The sequence below is a fragment of the Leucoraja erinacea genome, chromosome 14 (assembly GCF_028641065.1).
Source record: "Leucoraja erinacea ecotype New England chromosome 14, Leri_hhj_1, whole genome shotgun sequence".
NCBI classification, from domain to species: domain Eukaryota; kingdom Metazoa; phylum Chordata; class Chondrichthyes; order Rajiformes; family Rajidae; genus Leucoraja; species Leucoraja erinaceus.
In genome coordinates, this window is record NC_073390.1 from 46,308,398 (window position 1) to 46,326,952 (window position 18,555).

Here is an 18,555-nt window from a genome sequence, read left to right on the forward strand (position 1 = left end):
GATTTCGGGCCCGAAACGTTGCCCATTTCCTTCGCTCCATAGATGCTGCCTCGCCCGCTGAGTTTCTCCAGCATTTTTGTCTACCTGCTGATTTTAGATGATCAGCCATGACCATATTGAATTGGCTCGAAGGGCCGAATGGCCTACTCCTGCAACTATTTTTCTATGTTTCTACATTTTGAGTTTCCTACCTCTGCATATTGCGTTGTGTTGGGTTGGCAAACGGGAGCAGTGCATGCGTTGAGTTCGCCATTGTAACCGCTGCAGGAGACAGGGGTGGGTGATGTTTGGGTCTGATCTACACTGGATTTAACATCCGCCTGTCCGCTATCTCTCCCCTTGGAGCAAGTTAGCGCCACCTACCCGTGTCCGCAAAAAAACTCCGCACACTGATGTTGTTGAACTGGAAAGTGTGCAGAGAAATGTGCCGGAGGGATCTGCGGATGCTGATTTACACCGCTGCTGGACACAAAATGCTGGAGTAACTCAGCGGGTCTGGCAACATCTCTGGGGAGAAGGAATTGGGTGACGTTTCGGGTTGAGACCCTTCTTCAGACCGAGAGTTATGGGAGAGGGAAACAGACAGATATGGAGGTGTGAAACCGACAGAGGCATGTTGTTCAGCTGGAGAGGGTGCAACGGGGTGTTGTTGAACTAGAAAGGGCGCACAGAAGATTTTACCAAGATGCTGCCAGGATTCGACACCCCGAACCAGATGGAGCTGTTGGACACCCAAGGACTCTACACCTTGGAGCGCAGGAGGATGAGGGGTCATCTTCTAGAGGTGTTTAGTAAGATCGTGAGAGGAATAGATCGGGTAGATGCAGAGTATTTTACCCGGAGTAGGGGATTCAAACACCAGAGGACATGGTGTTATGCTGGGGGAAGAGAGGCAACTATTTTACACAAGGATGGTAGGTATATTGAACGAGCTGCCGGAGGAGGTAGTCGAGGCAGGTACCTTGGTCCGGTACGTGGATATGACCGGCTTAGGAGGGATATAGGCCAAACGCCGGCAGGCGGGACTAGTGTAGATGGAGCATGTTGGTCGGCGTGGGCAAGTTGGGCCGAAGGGCCTGTGTCCACGTTGTATCATTCTATGACTCAATTGACCCATCTCCAATCAATACCACGGCGAAAGAGCAAATGCATTGGCATAAGTCTGAAGAAGGCTCCCGGTCCGAATCATCGCTTATCCATGTTCTCTAGAGATGTTGCCAGACACGCTGAGTTACTCCAGCATTTTATGTCTTTTTTTTTGCAATCCAGCATCTGCGGTTCCTTGTTTCTAAAAGCGTTGGCACATTTTGCGCCGCGCGTGTCCATGTCAAATTAAACACTCATAAGTTCATTGAGCAGAATTGGGTATTTCACGTCATCAAGAATCACACAGGAAGGAACTGCAGATGCTTGTTTACACCGAAGATAGACACAACATGCTGGAGTAACTCAGCGGGACAGGCAGCATCTCTGGAGAGAAGGAATCGGTGACGTTTCGGGTCGAGATTGAATAAGGTCAAAACAATCTACTCTGCCATTCAACCATGGATGGTCTATCCTTGCCTCTCAACTCCTGCCTCCTCCTCATAACCCCTGACACCCGTACTAATCGCTCAGGCTACTAATCAGACGGAGGAAGGTATTAACGGGGATGAGGCCCTGGTACGCCTCGAACAACGATTGTTCGACGTTACCGAACAGTCTGAAGAAGGGTTTCGGCCCGAAACGTTGCCTATTTCCTTCGCTCCATAGATGCTGCTGCTGCACCCGCTGAGTTTCCCCAGCATTTTTGTCTACCAAATAATCAAATGCATGGATAAGTGAAATGGAAATAGGAACTTGGTGCAGTCGCTATTTTAATAGGTTAGTTGGTGTGTAATACAAATGTTTTTGTAAACGGTCCTCACACTACATCACCAATGAGCAATAACACCATCCACGGTGGTTCGCTTGTCTCAGTAAACAGTTAGTCAGGCTGATATAAAACTGTGTTTGCACCTGTTCTCCCCTTACCAAAGATGTGCCTGGAAATTCAATACGAAGTTCCACCCTGGCGATTTGTGGGGTGTGTTACACGTTGTGGTTTAACGAGAGGCTTCCGCCGCGGCCGCGATTCAAACAGCCTTCTACATTCAGAGGGTATGTTCTCATCGCGCGAGTAGAGCGAGTCCGGAGAAGGTGGGTGGGTGTAAACCACACACACACACACACACACACACACATATTAGTTAATTTCCTCTCCGCAGAAAGCCTTCTTCATCGGAGCAAAGTCAGACCCAACGCCACGCGGTGGAATGTAACTCAATCTATCCGTGGAATCGCCAGTGAGTTGAACCCAAATATTATAGCTCCTCTATAACCTGCCGGCCGCGCCTTCGAGATAACCGTGATGTACGTCTGCCAGTCCTAAAAGAGGCGTAGCTCCGTTCATTTCGGCTTAGATTTTTGTCCCCTAATGGACACGTTTAGCCCATGAACTGAACGCACAAGTGGCTAGACTGGGCATCCGTCCCCACAACTGCACCCAATGTGCACCGAGTTGTGTTCATCGTTTTCTTTCTTTTCCAAAAAAATGTGCAGCATAATAACTTCTGAAATTAGCAGAAGCCGAGTTCATGTCTCCAGCAGAGCTGCATATTGTTGGGTTCACCCAACGCGCACAGCGGAATAGTTAGTAGCGCGGTGGGTTGATGGAGCTTCGACCCGTGTAAGCAATGTTTCAGAAGTCTACGTTTTGCCAGTTAAGGGTTCCCCTCTGCCGCTGATCATAGCGTAAGGGAGAGGGGGGGAGTGAAGAGAGAGGGGGGGGGGGGGGGGGGGGGGGGTTTAAGACAGAGAAGGGGGGAGTAAGGGAGAGAAGGGGGGGAAGTAAGAGAGAGAAGGGGGAAGTGAGGGAGTTAATGGGGGAGTAAGGGGAGGGTGTAAGGGGGGGGGGGGGGGAGTAAGGGAGAAGGGGGAGGGTAATGGGAGGGGGAGTAAGAGAGAGAAGGGGAGGGGGGGGAGAGTAGGGGAGAGTAAGGCAGTTAAGGGGGGATGGAGGGGGAGTAAGGGAGATGAGGGGAGTAAGGGAGAGGGGTGTAAGGGGGGGGGGGGGTAGAAGATGGGAAGGGGGGAGTAAGGGAGAAGGGGGAGGAAGTAATGGTGAGGGGAGGAGTAAGAGAGAGAAGGGGAGGAGTAAGGGAGAGAAGGGGGGTAAGGGTGAGGGGGTAAATGGAATAGGGGAAGGATGGAGCGAAGGGGAAGGTAGAGAAGGGGGAGGTTAAACGAGAGAGGGAGGAGTAAGGGAGGGGGGGAGTAAAATAGAGAAGGGGGCGGGGGGTGGTACCTAAATACCATCCGCCCTAAACCTGCATACTAATCATACTTGATCAGTGCGTTTAGCCATGGGGCAATGTTTGCGTGCCAATGCTGGATTGGAATGGGTCCATTGCGTTAGTGAATGGCTCGCTTCACGGGCGCTCACGCGTTGTTAATGGTGCATCGGATTTGGGATGTGTTTGTGTGTGTGTGTGTGTGTGTGTATGTGTGGGGCGCCAACCTTTCATCTGTCAGCTGCGGGGGGCTGCGATGTGCGTGACAGAGTCGCGCCGCGATTAGCTTGCACCGTGGAGCTGTTGGGGCGCTTTAAGGCGCGGTGTGCTCTCTGGTAGAGTTTGGTTTAAGGTGGGGAGGGGGGAGGGGGTTTGGGGTCACTGGTCTGCGCCGGAGCCCCCCCCCCAGAAAATAAAGCCCTTTCACTCATGAAATAAAACGAGGTTTAAACTGCCAACGAGGCTAGCGGTTGCAGGAATCGCCCACCATCTTGCTGTGTGCGTTTCGCGGCCACTCTCGCTGAGTCCCGGTGTGTGTGTGTGTGAGTGTGTGTTTGTTACAGCTTTCTGCAGTTTACAGCGAAGAGGTGACCTTGCATTTGCTGATGCCTCCGTTCACAGTCTCTGCCCCTGCTAGTATTGAAGCAGAAACGGCCGAGTGTTGGTGGTTGCGTTGGGGGGAAGGGCAGGGATAAAGGGGGGGAGACATTACAAACTGCTGCAGACGAGATCAGTCCGGATCCCACAGCGATATTTCCGTGTGCGCTGCCTCAAAGGCAAGGACCACGGTCTCTCTCTCTCTCTTTATTTTGTCGGCTTTTATTTTTGAATAATTTAAACAAAAAATAAGCAAAGCCGGCGTTGAACTGTCGGCATCTCCGCTGTGCACGGTGGTGTGTGGGTTTTTTTTTTGCGCAATGGGGTAACCGTGCAGGGCGCTACACTCTCAGCGGGAACACGCTGGAGACGTCGGGAGAGCGAGTTCGCTGGCGATTACTGCAAGGGGCTGGTGGGGGGGAGAAAAATTAGACAGACCGAGTTGGTTTTAGCGGACAATGGATCTAATAATCCCCAGTCAGTTGTGTGTGGAGCAGCCGCATCTGTGAATGCAATGATGCTACTGAGCCGCCGCTGACCCATTGAACAGGATTGTTGGCTGATGTTGCTTCCTCGAGTCGTGGTCGCTGCCTGGGTCCCGTTCCTCCTCGTCCCACGGCAGAGGGTGGGTAGGGAGGGGAGGGGGTGAACCGTAGGGAATAAAAATCCGACCTGCTCCGACACAGCCCGGGAGATGTGAATGCGCGCCCCCCTCGGTTTGTGCTTGTTGTGTCTTCCTCCACTCTCCAAGGAGACGCGCTCCAGTCACCAGCGACTGCTCCACGCTCATCCCATGACGTAAAAGGGGAAAGGAAGAACAAGAAAAAGAGAGAGGGGGGTGTGAGTGGGAGAGAGAGAGAGAGAGAGGGAGGGGGAGGGGTGAGGGGGGGGGCAGCGAAGGGATCTGATCGAGAGACAAGTGATTTTTCGATGCGGCCGAGCATCGCTGGTTGGTGCATTGGCAGCGAGCGGCAACCTGCAGACGCTCCCGCTGCCTGCGGTGAGATAGAGGCGGACTTCTCTCGCATTGGAGGCAGAGAGAGGGAGGGAGGGAGGGAGTGTGAGAGAGAAAGAGAGAGAGGAGGAAACAGGAGAGAGCTAGCGGAAGGGCGAGCTGCATTTTAAACATCCACTTGTATTCGCGTCACGTCGGCACTTCCCTCAGACTCTCGAACAGCCCGAGTGAAGGCAGCCCGGGCAAATGCACAACACTTTATACTCCTTCCACTAAAATCATCTGCCGACGGTGAGTCCGACCGCTTTTTTTTTATTGGAGACTTTGCTCGCGGTTTAAAGAGCGTTTCGATTCGGTGGGATACTGATGGGGTTTTTTTTCTGGGGCGGGGGGGGATAAAACGTTTTCTTGAATGCGTTGACATAATCGAATAAGGTTGGGATTGTATCAGCTGCTGGGATGGTTAAAACGGCTTGATTTAAATTGCGTCTTTGCCCGTTCTCATCTCGCCCTCGCCCCTGATCAATTACCTCCTCGTTTCCACCGGAGGAATTTCTATCTCTGAACTTTCCTGCCCATTTCCCCCAAATATTTCTGGTCGTTATAATTAACCTTTTGGATTTTTATGCATTGAGCCGACATTGTTCCCCGGCGCTCGGCAGGGATTTCTCCCTCTCTCTCTCTCTCCCTCTTTCGTTTTTAATCCAGAACTTGTTCAACTATAGGTCGTTCAGATGGGATGAAAGTCATCCGTTATCCGTATCTCCTGCTTCACCTTAATCCTTTGGAGATTATTACGAGACTCATCAGTCGGAGACTCTATGCAATGTCACCGTTCTGCGCAAAGTCGCGTTTATTCTAATGATACCCGATGAAATGGACATATTATTGTTTTTAATAATGGACAGCACATCTCAATACAGATTCGTTTGAGCACTTTGAAAACGGAGCCTGATTGACGACCCTAAAGCCAATCTCTTTGCAAAATTCGATGCCCGGGACCATCAGTGAAATGACTATCATTTTAATGCGTTGGCATCCGTCCGTTCTAGCCTTGCCACCGAGATTGTGGTGGAATGTTTCCACGTAAATTCTGAACCGGGGAATTAACAAATCCAGTCCAGTTTTGGAGAAACCGAGTCTCTACAGACACAAACAATTATACGGTGCGTCGCCCACTCTGAGTTAGGGGGGTACAAATGGACTGGGTTATGTGTTTTTTTTTTTAAATATCAGTGTGCCCTTTATAATACTGAGGTGGGAGGGGGTTGGGAGGGGGAGCAAGGGCCATTGATAGTGTACCTGCAAAACACATACGCGCCAACCTTTTAACCTCAAATATTTTGATACTGATTTTTTTTGAAATGCAAAAAAAAAATATTGAGTGATGAGCTAGAATTATTAATCAGCCTCCAATCAATGGCACCACTGCAGAAATATCGCCGTTATCACATGCAGTAAGATGCCACATCGTTGCTGATATATATATTGCCTTATTTTGCTTTGTGGATGTTGGTATGCGTATAACACAATGTGTAGACTACTTTCTGTTCAGTTAAAGGGGAAGTGCAGAAGATGGATTTAGTGTGTGTGTGTGTGCCGCCGTTGTGTTTAATCACTAGGGTGTACACGTTTGCAGACGGGAATTCGGACGCCTAAAAGCTTTTTTTCTTTCTTTCTCCGTGTCTTCTATGTGCAGTCGTTACACTTCGAGGAGGTCCCACGCGGCAACCCCACTTCAAACGATTAAAAAAAAAACCAACAAGGATGTTCTGGATCGCCTTTCTAAGCACAATAACTTTAGGATGGAGTACGTCGATTCGGTTGCTGGAGGAGGATTCCAGAGACTTGGAGGAACCCTGCATGGAGCCGTGTTATTGCGAAGAGAGGGAGAGTTTTTTACACGTCCACTGTGAAAGCAAAGGTTTTACAAACGTAAGCCAGGTCACCGAGTCGTGGAGAAGACCGTTTAAGATCTACCTGCAACGGAACTCAATGAGGAAGCTCTATGCGAACGGGTTCCTTCTCTTAACCAACGCAGTGTCCATTAACCTGGGCAACAACGCTCTGCAGGACATCCAGGCGGGTGCCTTTAACGGCATGAGGCTCCTGAAGCGTCTGTACTTGCACGAGAACAAGCTGGAGGTTTTCAGGAACGACACCTTCTTGGGATTGGAGAGCTTGGAGTATCTGCAGGCCGATTACAACGTCCTCAAGAGGATTGACGGAGGCGCGTTTAGGAACTTCAACCGTCTGAAGGTGTTGATTATCAACGACAACCTGATCCCTGTGCTCCCTTTCAATCTCTTCAGGATGGTGTCCTTGACCCACATGGATCTTCGGGGCAATCGGTTGAAGACGCTGTCTTATGCCGGGACGCTGCAATATATTGGCCGGAACCTCATGGAGATTCAATTGGAGGAGAACCCATGGAACTGCACATGTGATATTCTGCCGCTGAAGACTTGGTTGGAGAGCATACCGTACACGGTTCTGGTGGGGGAAATTACTTGCGAGACTCCATTCCATCTCCATGGCAAGGACCTGAGAGAGATCAGGAGCAGTGAGCTGTGCCCACTTCTGTCTCACGCCGAAGTGGAGGTCAGTCTGGGCGTCCCACAGCTGGCTTCCAGCAACGACAACGTGTGGCCTACTAAACCTTCTTCCATGTCCCTGTCCGTGACCTACACGGCGTCTTCGGTTGAATACAAGACATCAGGTAGATCGCCCAAATCAACCAAGACGCCCAAGACTTTAAAAGCACAGCCGACCCTCCGCAGCGTTTATTCTGGGCCCAATCAGCCCGTCGTAGCGGGATATCAGACTAGACCACCCATCCCCATCATTTGCCCGGCCAAATGCTCCTGCAGTCTGCACATAAACGACTTGGGCTTGACGGTGCAGTGCAAAACCAAAGGGATTGAGAACATGTCTGAACTAATCCCACGGCCATTGAACGCCAGGAAGTTGTACTTGACGGGGAACCTGATTCAAAAGATATATAGGTCTGATTTCTGGAATTTCTCCAGTTTGGATCTCTTGCACTTGGGAAGCAATGGTATTTCTTACATCCAAGATGGTGCTTTCATGAATCTTCCAAATTTAAAGATCCTGTACCTGAACAACAACACAATCGAGCGCCTCAGCCCGGGTATGTTCAGAGGCCTACAGAATTTGCAATACTTGTATTTTGAATACAACATTATAAGCGACATCCAGCCCGCGGCGTTCAGCTTGATGCCCAATCTCCAGCTGTTGTTCCTCAACAACAATCGGCTGCGGACCCTTCCGTCCGATGCTTTCACGGGCACTTCTCTGGCCCGTCTGAGCTTGAGGAGCAACCACTTCCTCTACCTGCCCGTGAGCGGGGTGCTCGAACACCTGGACTCCATCGTGCAGATCGACCTCAACGACAATCCTTGGGATTGCTCCTGCGACCTGATGGCCCTCAAGCAGTGGGTGGAGAAGATCAGCACTGTCATCATGGTCGGCGACGTGTTCTGCAAGACGCCGGGGTTCCTCGACGGCAAAGATCTCAAGAAGGTGGACTACGAGATACTGTGCCCAGATTTGAAGCACGCCGCCGCTTCCCCGGCGCTCCCCGGCTCGGCTCGCAATGGGAACGTGATATCGACAGCGTCTGGCTTCGGGTTCACTTCGCAAGGTGGCGCTATCCCTCTTTCCGTCCTCATTTTGAGCCTGCTGATTATTTTCATTTCCGCCGTGTTTATTGCAGCTGGACTCTTCGCCTTTGTGCTCAGGAGGCGCAAGAAATCGCCCTCCTGTCGGCGGCAGGACGTGGATTTGACTGGCATGCAAATGCAGTGCAGGATCTTCGAGGAGCGGGCTGCCAACTCGCCCGAGAAGGCAGCCAGCCACGTCTACGACTACATCCCCCACCCGGTCACTCAAATGTGCAATAACCCCATCTATAAACCGCGGGAGGGGGAAATGGAGGCGGAATTTGCGGAGACTCAGGAAATCGACGCCAATTACAAAACTCTGGAGAAAGACAAGGCGTGGAAAATGTCGCTGTCCAACAGCAACCTTAACACGATAGTGACAATTAACCAGACGAACGATTTTGCCAACTTCCCAGACAATGGGGTGATTTACCCCAGCGTGTTGGACAGAGAGAGGGCGGCTCACACCGTTGGTTTTGTAGACTGCATCTACGGCACCGTGCCCAAGTTAAAAGAGCTGCATGTTCACCCGCCAGGCATGCAGTATCCCGATTTACAACAAGACGCCAGGTTTAAAGAATCCATTCTATGTGGTTCCTCTGGCCGAGGTTATCCAGACCAACCCCAAAGCGAATACCTCGATTTAAGGGCCAAACTTCAAACCAAGCCAGACTACCTCGAAGTCTTAGAGAAGTCGACGTATCGATTTTAGTCACCACCTCCACAGAAAACGACCCCCCCCCCCCCCCCCACCCCCCCCCCCCAATCATCGCATGTTTAGAAGGTAAAGGAAACAAAAAAAAAAATCATCACCCCCCCTTCATCCATCCGCCATTAAGTTGCTTTGACGAAAGGCCATTTTCAAATCATACTCAATGAAGTGCCTTTGCAGACTTAAGCCAGCAATGATATCAATCATATTTTTTTATGGAAGCGAAAGTTGACTGAGCCTTTCCAGGCCTGATTATCGAACGTCCTGTAAAAAAAAACCCCAACCCAATTCATTACTGGCAGAGACTTTGGTCACTTTATTCGATAGGAAATGATGGCTCTCTCTCTCTCTCTCTTTCTCCCTTGCTCTCTCGTCTTAGCAAACGCCGAGGGCATATTGTGTGAAACATTTGACAGCAGTCTTGCTGCATGTGAAACTGCCGGGGTGTACCTTGCTCAAATGACAAGACTTGGTAATTAAAAGGACTCCAACGCTTTATCGTTCAGTGTTATTTAATTTTTTTTTATATATATATATTATATATAAATATATATTATACTCGAGAGGAATATAAAGACTACGACGCATCTAAGGATTTCAATTTGTCAATCTGACGCGAAGATTTTATGATAAACACGCACTTTCTTAAAAAAAAAGCTCGTTAATGTTGCTGCTTACACCACTAACAGCTTTGTAAGAGGCACTTTTAATGTTTCTCTCTCTCACACACACACACACACACACACACATGCACATACATCGGCACACACACACACACATCAACACAATCAATCACACACACACACAGACTTCAAAACGTGCATATTTATTCTGTAATTTCTGTGAACGATCAATGTAAAGTTAATAATGTTAACTCAATGTAGTGACTACGTCTGGTAAAGTTTTTATAATAAAAGATGTTTAAACTACGCAGTGGCATGTAGACATTGTGTGCTAGTGAGATATAATCGGGACGGCCAGCTTTGGAAGCAGCGGTTGAGTTGCTGCCTGACAGCGCCACAGACCCGGGTTCGATCCTGACTACGGGTGCTGCCTGTACGCAGTTTGTACTTTCTCCCCGTACAAACCCACCCGCGTGGGTTTTTCTCCGGGTGCAACCGGTTTCCTCCCACACCCCAGGAGGTTGATTGGCTTGGTATCAATCTAAATTGTCCCTAGTGTGTGTATGATAGTGTTGGTGTGTGGGGGAACGCTGGTCGACGCAGAATCGGTGGGCCGAAGGGCCTGTTTCCGAGCTGTATCTTTAAATGAAAGTAAACCAATAATCCGACCACCCCCCCCCCCCCCCCCCCCAAAAAAAAGAAAACCTGAAAGATTTATTGCATAGCCAAAACCCAATTTGATTTCTCATATCTGGTGGTTACCAACCCTCCCTTCCCTGTATTTATAACTAGAAATGTTCCCCGCATACAATCCATTCTCTCTGGATCGACGCCAACAGATTTTTGAGATTTCAAGCACAGCAGGCAAATAAACTGATTGGAGAGTGGCTAAGATTTTTTTTTAGACTATAACAATAACAAAACTGAGTGCTCTTTCAAACGTATCCATTTTTGCAGCACTCAGCTTAGGCTGCACTAAGAATGGCATCGGGTATCTTGTGTTGGAAGGAACTGCAGGTGCTGGTTGGCACCGAATAAAGACACAAAATGCTGGAGTAACTCAGCGGGACAGGCAGCGTCTCTGGAGAAATTTGAAGATCGGTCTCGACACGAAACAACACCCATCCCTTCTCTCCAGAGATGCTTCCTGCCCCGCCTGAGTGACTCCAGCTTTTTGTGTTTGGTCAAGAGAGTTGTTTTATTGTCATATGTCCCAGATTCATACATGTCCATTATCGGGTATTTTGTGTCAGATATGGGTGCAGATTATACAGGGATGCTGGATTTTAACGTAAATACAATTTCCTTTGATACATTGTGCGTGATGCTTGCAATTCGGTTGACCAAACGTGGTAATCTTGAAATGTCACATGGTTAAATGTTATTGTCCAAACAAAATGCAGATAATGCATCAGTTGTAAATGTTGCATGATTTTTTGTTTGGTATTGCTATTTTTTTTGTTTGCATTCTGTAATTCCTTCAGTTACAGAACATGTGCTTGGAAATTGCAGGGAACAAGGAAATGAAAAGTCCGATGGGTTGTGATCTGTTACAAATGATAACTGCATGTGAGCCATTTGCTAAATGCAAGGGTTGCAGATGTTGGCACGAGAAGGTACCAGCTCCAGCAGAGGGCGTCGCATTGCAAATGCAGCAATTTGATGCATCAACTGCAGATATACATGCAACGTGTCAGCCATTTGATGCAACCTGGTGGGTGACTATAGAAGTCAGTTTAGTTTAGTTTGGAGATACAGCAGGGAAACAGGCCCTTCGGCCCATCGAGTCCGCGCAGCGATCCCCGCACCCGAGAGACCATTTACATTTATACCAAGCCAATTAACCAACAAACCTGTGTGTCTTTGTAGTGTGGGAGGGAACCGAAGATCTCGGAAAAACCCCAGACAGTCACGGGGAGAACGTACAAACTCCGTACAGACAGCACACGTAGTTGGGATCGAACCCAGGTCTCTGGCGCTATAAGTGCTATAAAGCAGAAGTGATCCAATAATTCAATAGCAGTCTGAAGAAGGGTCTCGACCCAAAACAGCACCCATTCCTTCTCTCCAGAGACGCTGCCTGTCCCGCTGAGTTACTCCAGCATTTTGTGTCTATCAATAATTCAAAGGGTTCAACTCCAACTTGAAAACTTATTGCTCCGTGATAGATTCCGTATTCTTGGTCTACTGAAGACAGACACAAAGTGCTGGAGCAACTCAGCTGGTCAGGCAGCATCTCTGGATAAAAATGGATGGGTGATGTTATGGGTCCCAACCCGAAACGTCACCCATCCTTTTTCTCCAGAGATGCTGCTTGACCCGCTGAGTTACTCCAGCGCTTTGTGTCTATCTTTGGTATAAACCAACATCTGTAGTTCTTTGTTTCGAATTTTCTGGTCTAATGGTCAGACTAAGTGCTCAAGATTCTACTACCACCGCTGGTATATATTTGTGGGAGTTCATTACTGCGATAGTCTTGGAGAATCTCATGGTAATGTGATCCCTACCTTGTTTAGTTCAATCTCTGTTGCAGGCATCTTGTGTGCTGGTGAATGTTAACCAATTTCTAATGACCAGAATCAATTATGATATTAGACAAAAAATTCTGGAGCGACTTAGTGGGTCAGGCAGCATCTGTGGGGAATATGGATAGTTGAGGTGTCGTGTCGGACCTGAAGAAGTGTCTCAACCTGAAACGTCACCCATTCATGTTACTCAAGAGATTCTGCCTGTCCCGCTGCAGTGGCAGCACGGTGGCGCAGCGGTAGAGTTGCTGCCTCACAGCGCCAGAGACCCGGGTTCAATCCTGACCACAGGTGCTGTCTATACAGAGTTTGTACGTTGTGGGTGTGGGGGGCTTCCCCGGGTGCTCCGGATCCCTCCCACACGCCAAAGACGTACAGGTTTGTAGGTTAATTGGTTTCTGTAAATTGTCCCTAGTGTGTAGGGTAGAACTAGTGTACCAGAGGGCCTGTCTCCATGCTGCATCTCCAAACCAATCTAAGCACTTGGTATAGGAAGGGACTGCAGATGCTGGTTTACACCGAAGATTGACACAAAAAGCTGGAGTAACTCTGCGGGGGACAAGCAGCATCTCTGGAGAGAAGGAATAGGTGACGTTTCGGGTCGAGACCCTTCTTCAGATCAGTTACATCCGGCTTTTTGTGTCGAAGCATTTTGTATCCTTTTGCAATTTGGTTTCCCTGACTCCCAACTCTAAGCCATGATCATGACGAGCAAAACGTCCAGCATCTGCTGTGTCTTGTGTCTCCACAATAATGATGGTATTGCCACTGCGATTGTACTGAATGTGAGCAGGCAGCTCATTATAGCCTCTGAAGGATGTCGATTCAGGGTCGTTTCATTGTAGCGGCTTCTATTTTATGTGAACTTTGCACATCAGCACCATTTATTTACCAGTTGCAGGTTGAATCTGTGCCAGAAGTCATGGTTTCATCAACAGCTTCACTGAAGGAGATTGTCAGTAATATAGAACTGATCTTTCTGTATACAAAAAAGGTCACCAGGGAGAACAGAGATGGATGTTTTACACTTCACCCAGTCCTTGCTCTCTTCAGGCCCTTTGGTGTCAAAATATTCCTTCTGACATTTAAAACAACAAAATCTCTCCTTTGTAAGTGTTAAAAGCAGCTCAGGAAATCAACCCCCCATTTTGTGTCTCTGATAGTGTGGTTATTCCATTATCAGTTAACGCAGACACCATTGGCAGTGGTGAGTTCTGAGGAGGAGAGGCAAGATGCATGTATATAGGGGAGGTGATCTCGTAACATTTAATTTCTTGTGGGGCTTCTCGAGGTAGATGTGGGGGAAGGTATTTCTCTTGAATGCGGTGTCTGTCATCAGGGTCACAGTCTGAAAATAAGGCATTGTTCGTCGAGGATAGAGGTGAGAAATCTCCTCACCCAGGAAGCAGTGAAACATGAGCATTTTGTACCCACGAGGGCTGTGGAGGGAGGGGGCAGGCACTGAATCTGTTGCAGACAAAAAAAAACGGTAGATTGTAATCGATTCTGGAAATGAATGGGACTTGGGGTAGTGCAAGTAGATAGCGTTGAGGTAATAGACCAGCCATGATGGGATTGAGGGGCAGGGCTCTGCTTGAGATTGAACGGACAACTCGCGCTTCTAGTTATGGTCATGAGAGGGCAATACCAGTCCCAGTCACAGTGGAGATGATAACTGGCGGCACGGTGGCGCAGCAGTAGAGTTGCTGCCTTACAGCGCCAGAGATCCGAGTTCGATCCCGACTACGGATGCTGTCTGTACGGCGGTTTGTACGTTCTCGCCGTGACCTCGAGGGTTTTCTGCGGGTGCTTCTGTTTCCACGCACATTCCAAAGGACGTGCAGGTTTGTAGGTTAATTGGCTTCTGCAAGTTAGATGCATAGACAATCGGTGCAGGAGTAGACCATTCGGCCCCTCGAGCCAGCACCACCATTCAATGTGATCATGGCTGAACATCCACAATCAGTACCCCGTTCCTGCCTTCTCCTCATACCCCCTTGATTCCGCTAGCCCTAAGGGCCAAATCTAACTCTCCTTTGAATGCATCCAGTGAATTGGCCTCCACTGTCTTCTGAGGCAGAGAATTCCACAAATTCACAACTCTCTATGTGTAAAGGGTTTCCCTCACCTCAGTTCTAAATGGCCTACCCCTTACTCTTAAATGGTGGCCCCCTGGTTCTGCACTCCCTCAACATCGGGAACATGTTTCCTGCATCTAGCGTGGCCAATCCCTAGTTGTCCATAATGTGTAGGATTGAACCTGTGTATAGCTGATCGCTGGTTGTCATGGACTAGATGGGTCGAAGGACCTGTTTCCACGCTATAATCTCCAAATTAAAGTGGTGATCCAACTTGGTGACCCTCTCCCCCCCCATTTCCCTGACTGGTTTGAGAACTCTGTACATAATGTGTATGTGACTATTTATCACGCACTACATTTTTCAAGAGAAATTTCCTTTGGGAGAAGTTGCTGCCATTTCTGTTCATTTAATTCTTTAATTGCCGCTACTCTTGGAATAACTTGATTTTGCTGTGCAATGGCTTGTATGGTTTGGTGTCTTATCCCTGCTTTCAATTCACTGGCAAACATATTGCTATCAATTAGTTCTTTTGCACTGGCAAAGGAGTAAGTTCATAGCTAAAGAGTGTTTGCCAGGTTATGCACGAGCAATGTTTGGAGGAATGCTAGCATACTTTAAACCCTTGGACCCTACTTGGGAACTACATACAGCAAGTGTGAGGGAAGGTGTTTCTCGTGGCTGCAGTGTCTAGAATTGGTGTCACCATCTGAAAATAAGGAGTTACTATTCAGTACAGAGTTGAGAAATTCCTTCACCCTGAAGGAACTGAATCTTAAGACATTCTCAACCCGGGAGGGCTGTTTAGTTTAGTTCTTAGTTTATTGTCACAAGTACCAAAGTACAGTGAAATGCTTTTGTTGCGTTCTAACGAGTCAGCGGAAAGACTATGTATGATTACAATGGTGCCATCCACAGTGTACAGATGCAGGATGAAGGATTGGCAGATCGTTGACAAACAGGGTCAAGTTGGTTGGCATGGGCAGGATGGGCTGAAGGGCCTGTTTCCAATCTGTTTCACTTTGTGACTATGAGATTGTAATCTATTCAGGGTGCTGCTGGGTACCACTGAGGGAATAGCCGGTGTTTAAAAGGATAAGGGGGGACCTCATTGAAACTTAGCAAATAGTGAAAGACCTGGATAGAGTGAATGTGGAGAGGATGGTTCCACTAGTGGGAGAGTCTAGAATCAGAGACAAAAGCCTCAGAATAAAAGGATATACCTTCAGAAAAGAGATGAGGAAGAATTTATTTCGTCAGAGGGTGGTGAATCTGTGGAATCCGTTGCCACAGACGGCTGTGGAAGCTATCTATGGATATTTTTAAGGCAGAAATTGATGGATTCATGATTAGTACGGGTGTCTGGGGTTATGGGATGAAGGTAGGAACATGTGGTTGAGTGGGAAAGATAGATCAGCCACGATTGAATGGCGGAGTAGGCCTGATGGGCCGAATGGCCTAATTCTGCTCCTACAATTTATGAGCATGACCTTGGATCAGTCATGAGTCCCTGAGTCCTTCAGAAAACAAGCTAAGAAGTGGTGGGAAGTGAGGTTAGAATGAATATGTCTTCTTCAAACAGTTTTGATATAATTAAATGAAATATTCCTCAATGCCAACACTTTCAGGAATCTGTTCCATAATAATTCTGTGCTGTCATGTTTACATTTTGCAATGTTGTAATCTATTAGATCAGTCATGCACAAAACATCAAATATTGCATTTTTGTAATATGAATAATTAGACTGTTACTTTAATATCTAATTCTCTGCATAAAATGGCATTGAGAGCTTTAAAATTAAAAAATGAATAGTTGGAAATAATTGATTGTACTTTAGTCACAAGAGTAATTAGATTGCATAAAGTGTTGCCACCACAGCCACTTCAAATGTTTTCCACTTACTGATGTCAGTGGATAGAAGTCTTCAGGGAACGTTGTCAGTAGATTAAAAAAGAATGTACTCCGTTACATTAGAAACAGCTAATTTGGAAAATACAATGCATGTGAAAAGATTTATGTTACATCTTGCAGGGTGGAGGTACACACAGCGGTAGTGTTTCTGCCTTACAGCGTCAGAAACCCGGGTTCGATCCTGGCGATGGGTGTGTCTGTTATTGCGTACAGTTTTGGTCTCCAAATCTGAGGAAGGACATTATTGCCATAGAGGGAGTGCAGAGACGGTTCACCAGACTGATTCCTGGGATGTCAGGACTGTCTTATGAAAAAAGACTGGATAGACTTGGTTTATACTCTCTAGAATTTAGAAGATTGAGAGGGGATCTTATAGAAACTTACAACATTCTTAAGAGGTTGGACAGGCTAGATGCAGGAAGATTGTTCCCGATGTTGGGGAAGTCCAGGACAAGGGGTCACAGCTTAAGGATAAGGGGGAAATCCTTTAAAACCGAGATAAGAACTTTTTTCACACAGAGAGTGGTGAATCTCTGGAACTCTCTGCCACAGAGGATAGTTGAGGCCAGTTCATTGGCTATATTTAAGAGGGAGTTAGATGTGGCTAAGGGGATCAGGGGGTATGGAGAGAAGGCAGGTACGGGATACTGAGTTGGATGATCAGCCATGATCATATTGAATGGCGGTGCAGGCTCGAAGGGCCGAATGGCCTACTCCTGCACCTAATTTCTACGTTTCTATGTTTACCCTGTGACTGCATGGGTTTTCTCCGGGTGCTCCGGTTTCCTCCCACACTCCAAAGGTGTGCAGGTTTGTAGGTTAATTGGCTTTGGTGGAAATATCAAATTGTCCCCAGTGTGTGTAGGATAGTGCTAGTGTACAGGGTGATCACTGGTCATCAAGGACTCAGTGGTCCGAAGGGTTGTATTTTTAAAGTCTAAAGTTTTATCACAAATGAACCCATTCATTGAATTCAGCTAACATGATGCAAACTGCTGCACAATAAAGTTACATTGAGTCCAAATGAAAGTTAAATACGAGATGTGCGGGTGCTTTCCGATTTCTAGTCCTTTAGTATGTGTTACTTTTTGACATATTTTAATCTATATCCACAATGGACTGAAGTGACATTGAATACATAATGCATCCGTTTTAAGCTTTAGATAAAAATGTTTACTGAGATCATATTATGTCTTGTGATTTTTTTATAACTCTTCACAGCTTTTGGAATTTTAAAACCAAGAAAAAAATCTACCATTTTATGTTTCATGCATCTGGTGTGCAGATAATCTTCTGTAAAATGTAATGTACATATATTTTCCTCTGGATCTAACTGAGCCTCCTCCACTGTCAGAGTGAGGCCAAATGCAAATTGGGGGAACAGCACCTCATATTTCGCTCCGACAGCTTATGACCCAGTGGTATGATTTTGATTTATCTAACTTCAAGTAATCCTTGCATCCCCTCTCTCTCCTTCCACCACCCTAGACATTGTACTAGTTTCATAGTCATCCTGTTGATTTTCTGTTTGTATAACTTGGTAACACCTTCCCCAGAGCCAACAATGGACCATTGTGGGTTCCACCTATGACCTCCACCTAAACTAAACTTTTCCTTGGACATTTGCCTATCTTTCATTGATTCATTCTATATCTCTCTATACCACTGTCTATATCTCCATTTTCCCTTAGAGGAAAGTAGATCTGATGGACCGAATGGCCTAATTCTGCTCCTAGAATTTATGAACATGACCTTGGATCAGTCATGAGTCCCAGAAAATAAGCTAAGAAGTGGGGCGAAGTGAGGCTAGAATGAATATGTCTTCTTCAATCAGTTTTGATATAATTAAATGAAATATTCCTCACAGTCTGAAGACCTGAAACGTCACCTATTCCTTTTCTCCAGAGATGCTTCCTGACTCTGTGAGTTACTCCAGCTTTTTGTGTCTGCCTTCGGGAGAATATGATAATGGGATGATTTTTTTTTAATGCTTTGGCATCATTACAATCATTAAAGTGGCAATTTCGTTGTACTTGGTTTTAAGAAGCTGGAAATAGTCATAGTGATACAGTATAGAAAACGGCCCAACTTGCCCATGCTGGCCAACATGTGCCAGGTACACTAGTCCCACCAGCCTGCGTTTGGTCCACATTCCTCCA

The 18,555-nt window shown here is 47.3% G+C and overlaps 1 protein-coding gene across 1 annotated transcript; it reads left to right on the plus strand.

Annotated features, from left to right (window-relative positions):
* Positions 1-4,986: 4,986 nt before the first annotated feature.
* slitrk3a (SLIT and NTRK-like family, member 3a) lies at positions 4,987-9,304 on the plus strand. Its single transcript, XM_055646335.1, has 2 exons — positions 4,987-5,154; positions 6,563-9,304. Exon 2 carries the CDS (start codon positions 6,631-6,633, stop codon positions 9,256-9,258), a length of 2,628 nt encoding a protein of 875 aa, XP_055502310.1. The 5' UTR covers positions 4,987-5,154; positions 6,563-6,630; the 3' UTR covers positions 9,259-9,304.
* Positions 9,305-18,555: the final 9,251 nt, after the last annotated feature.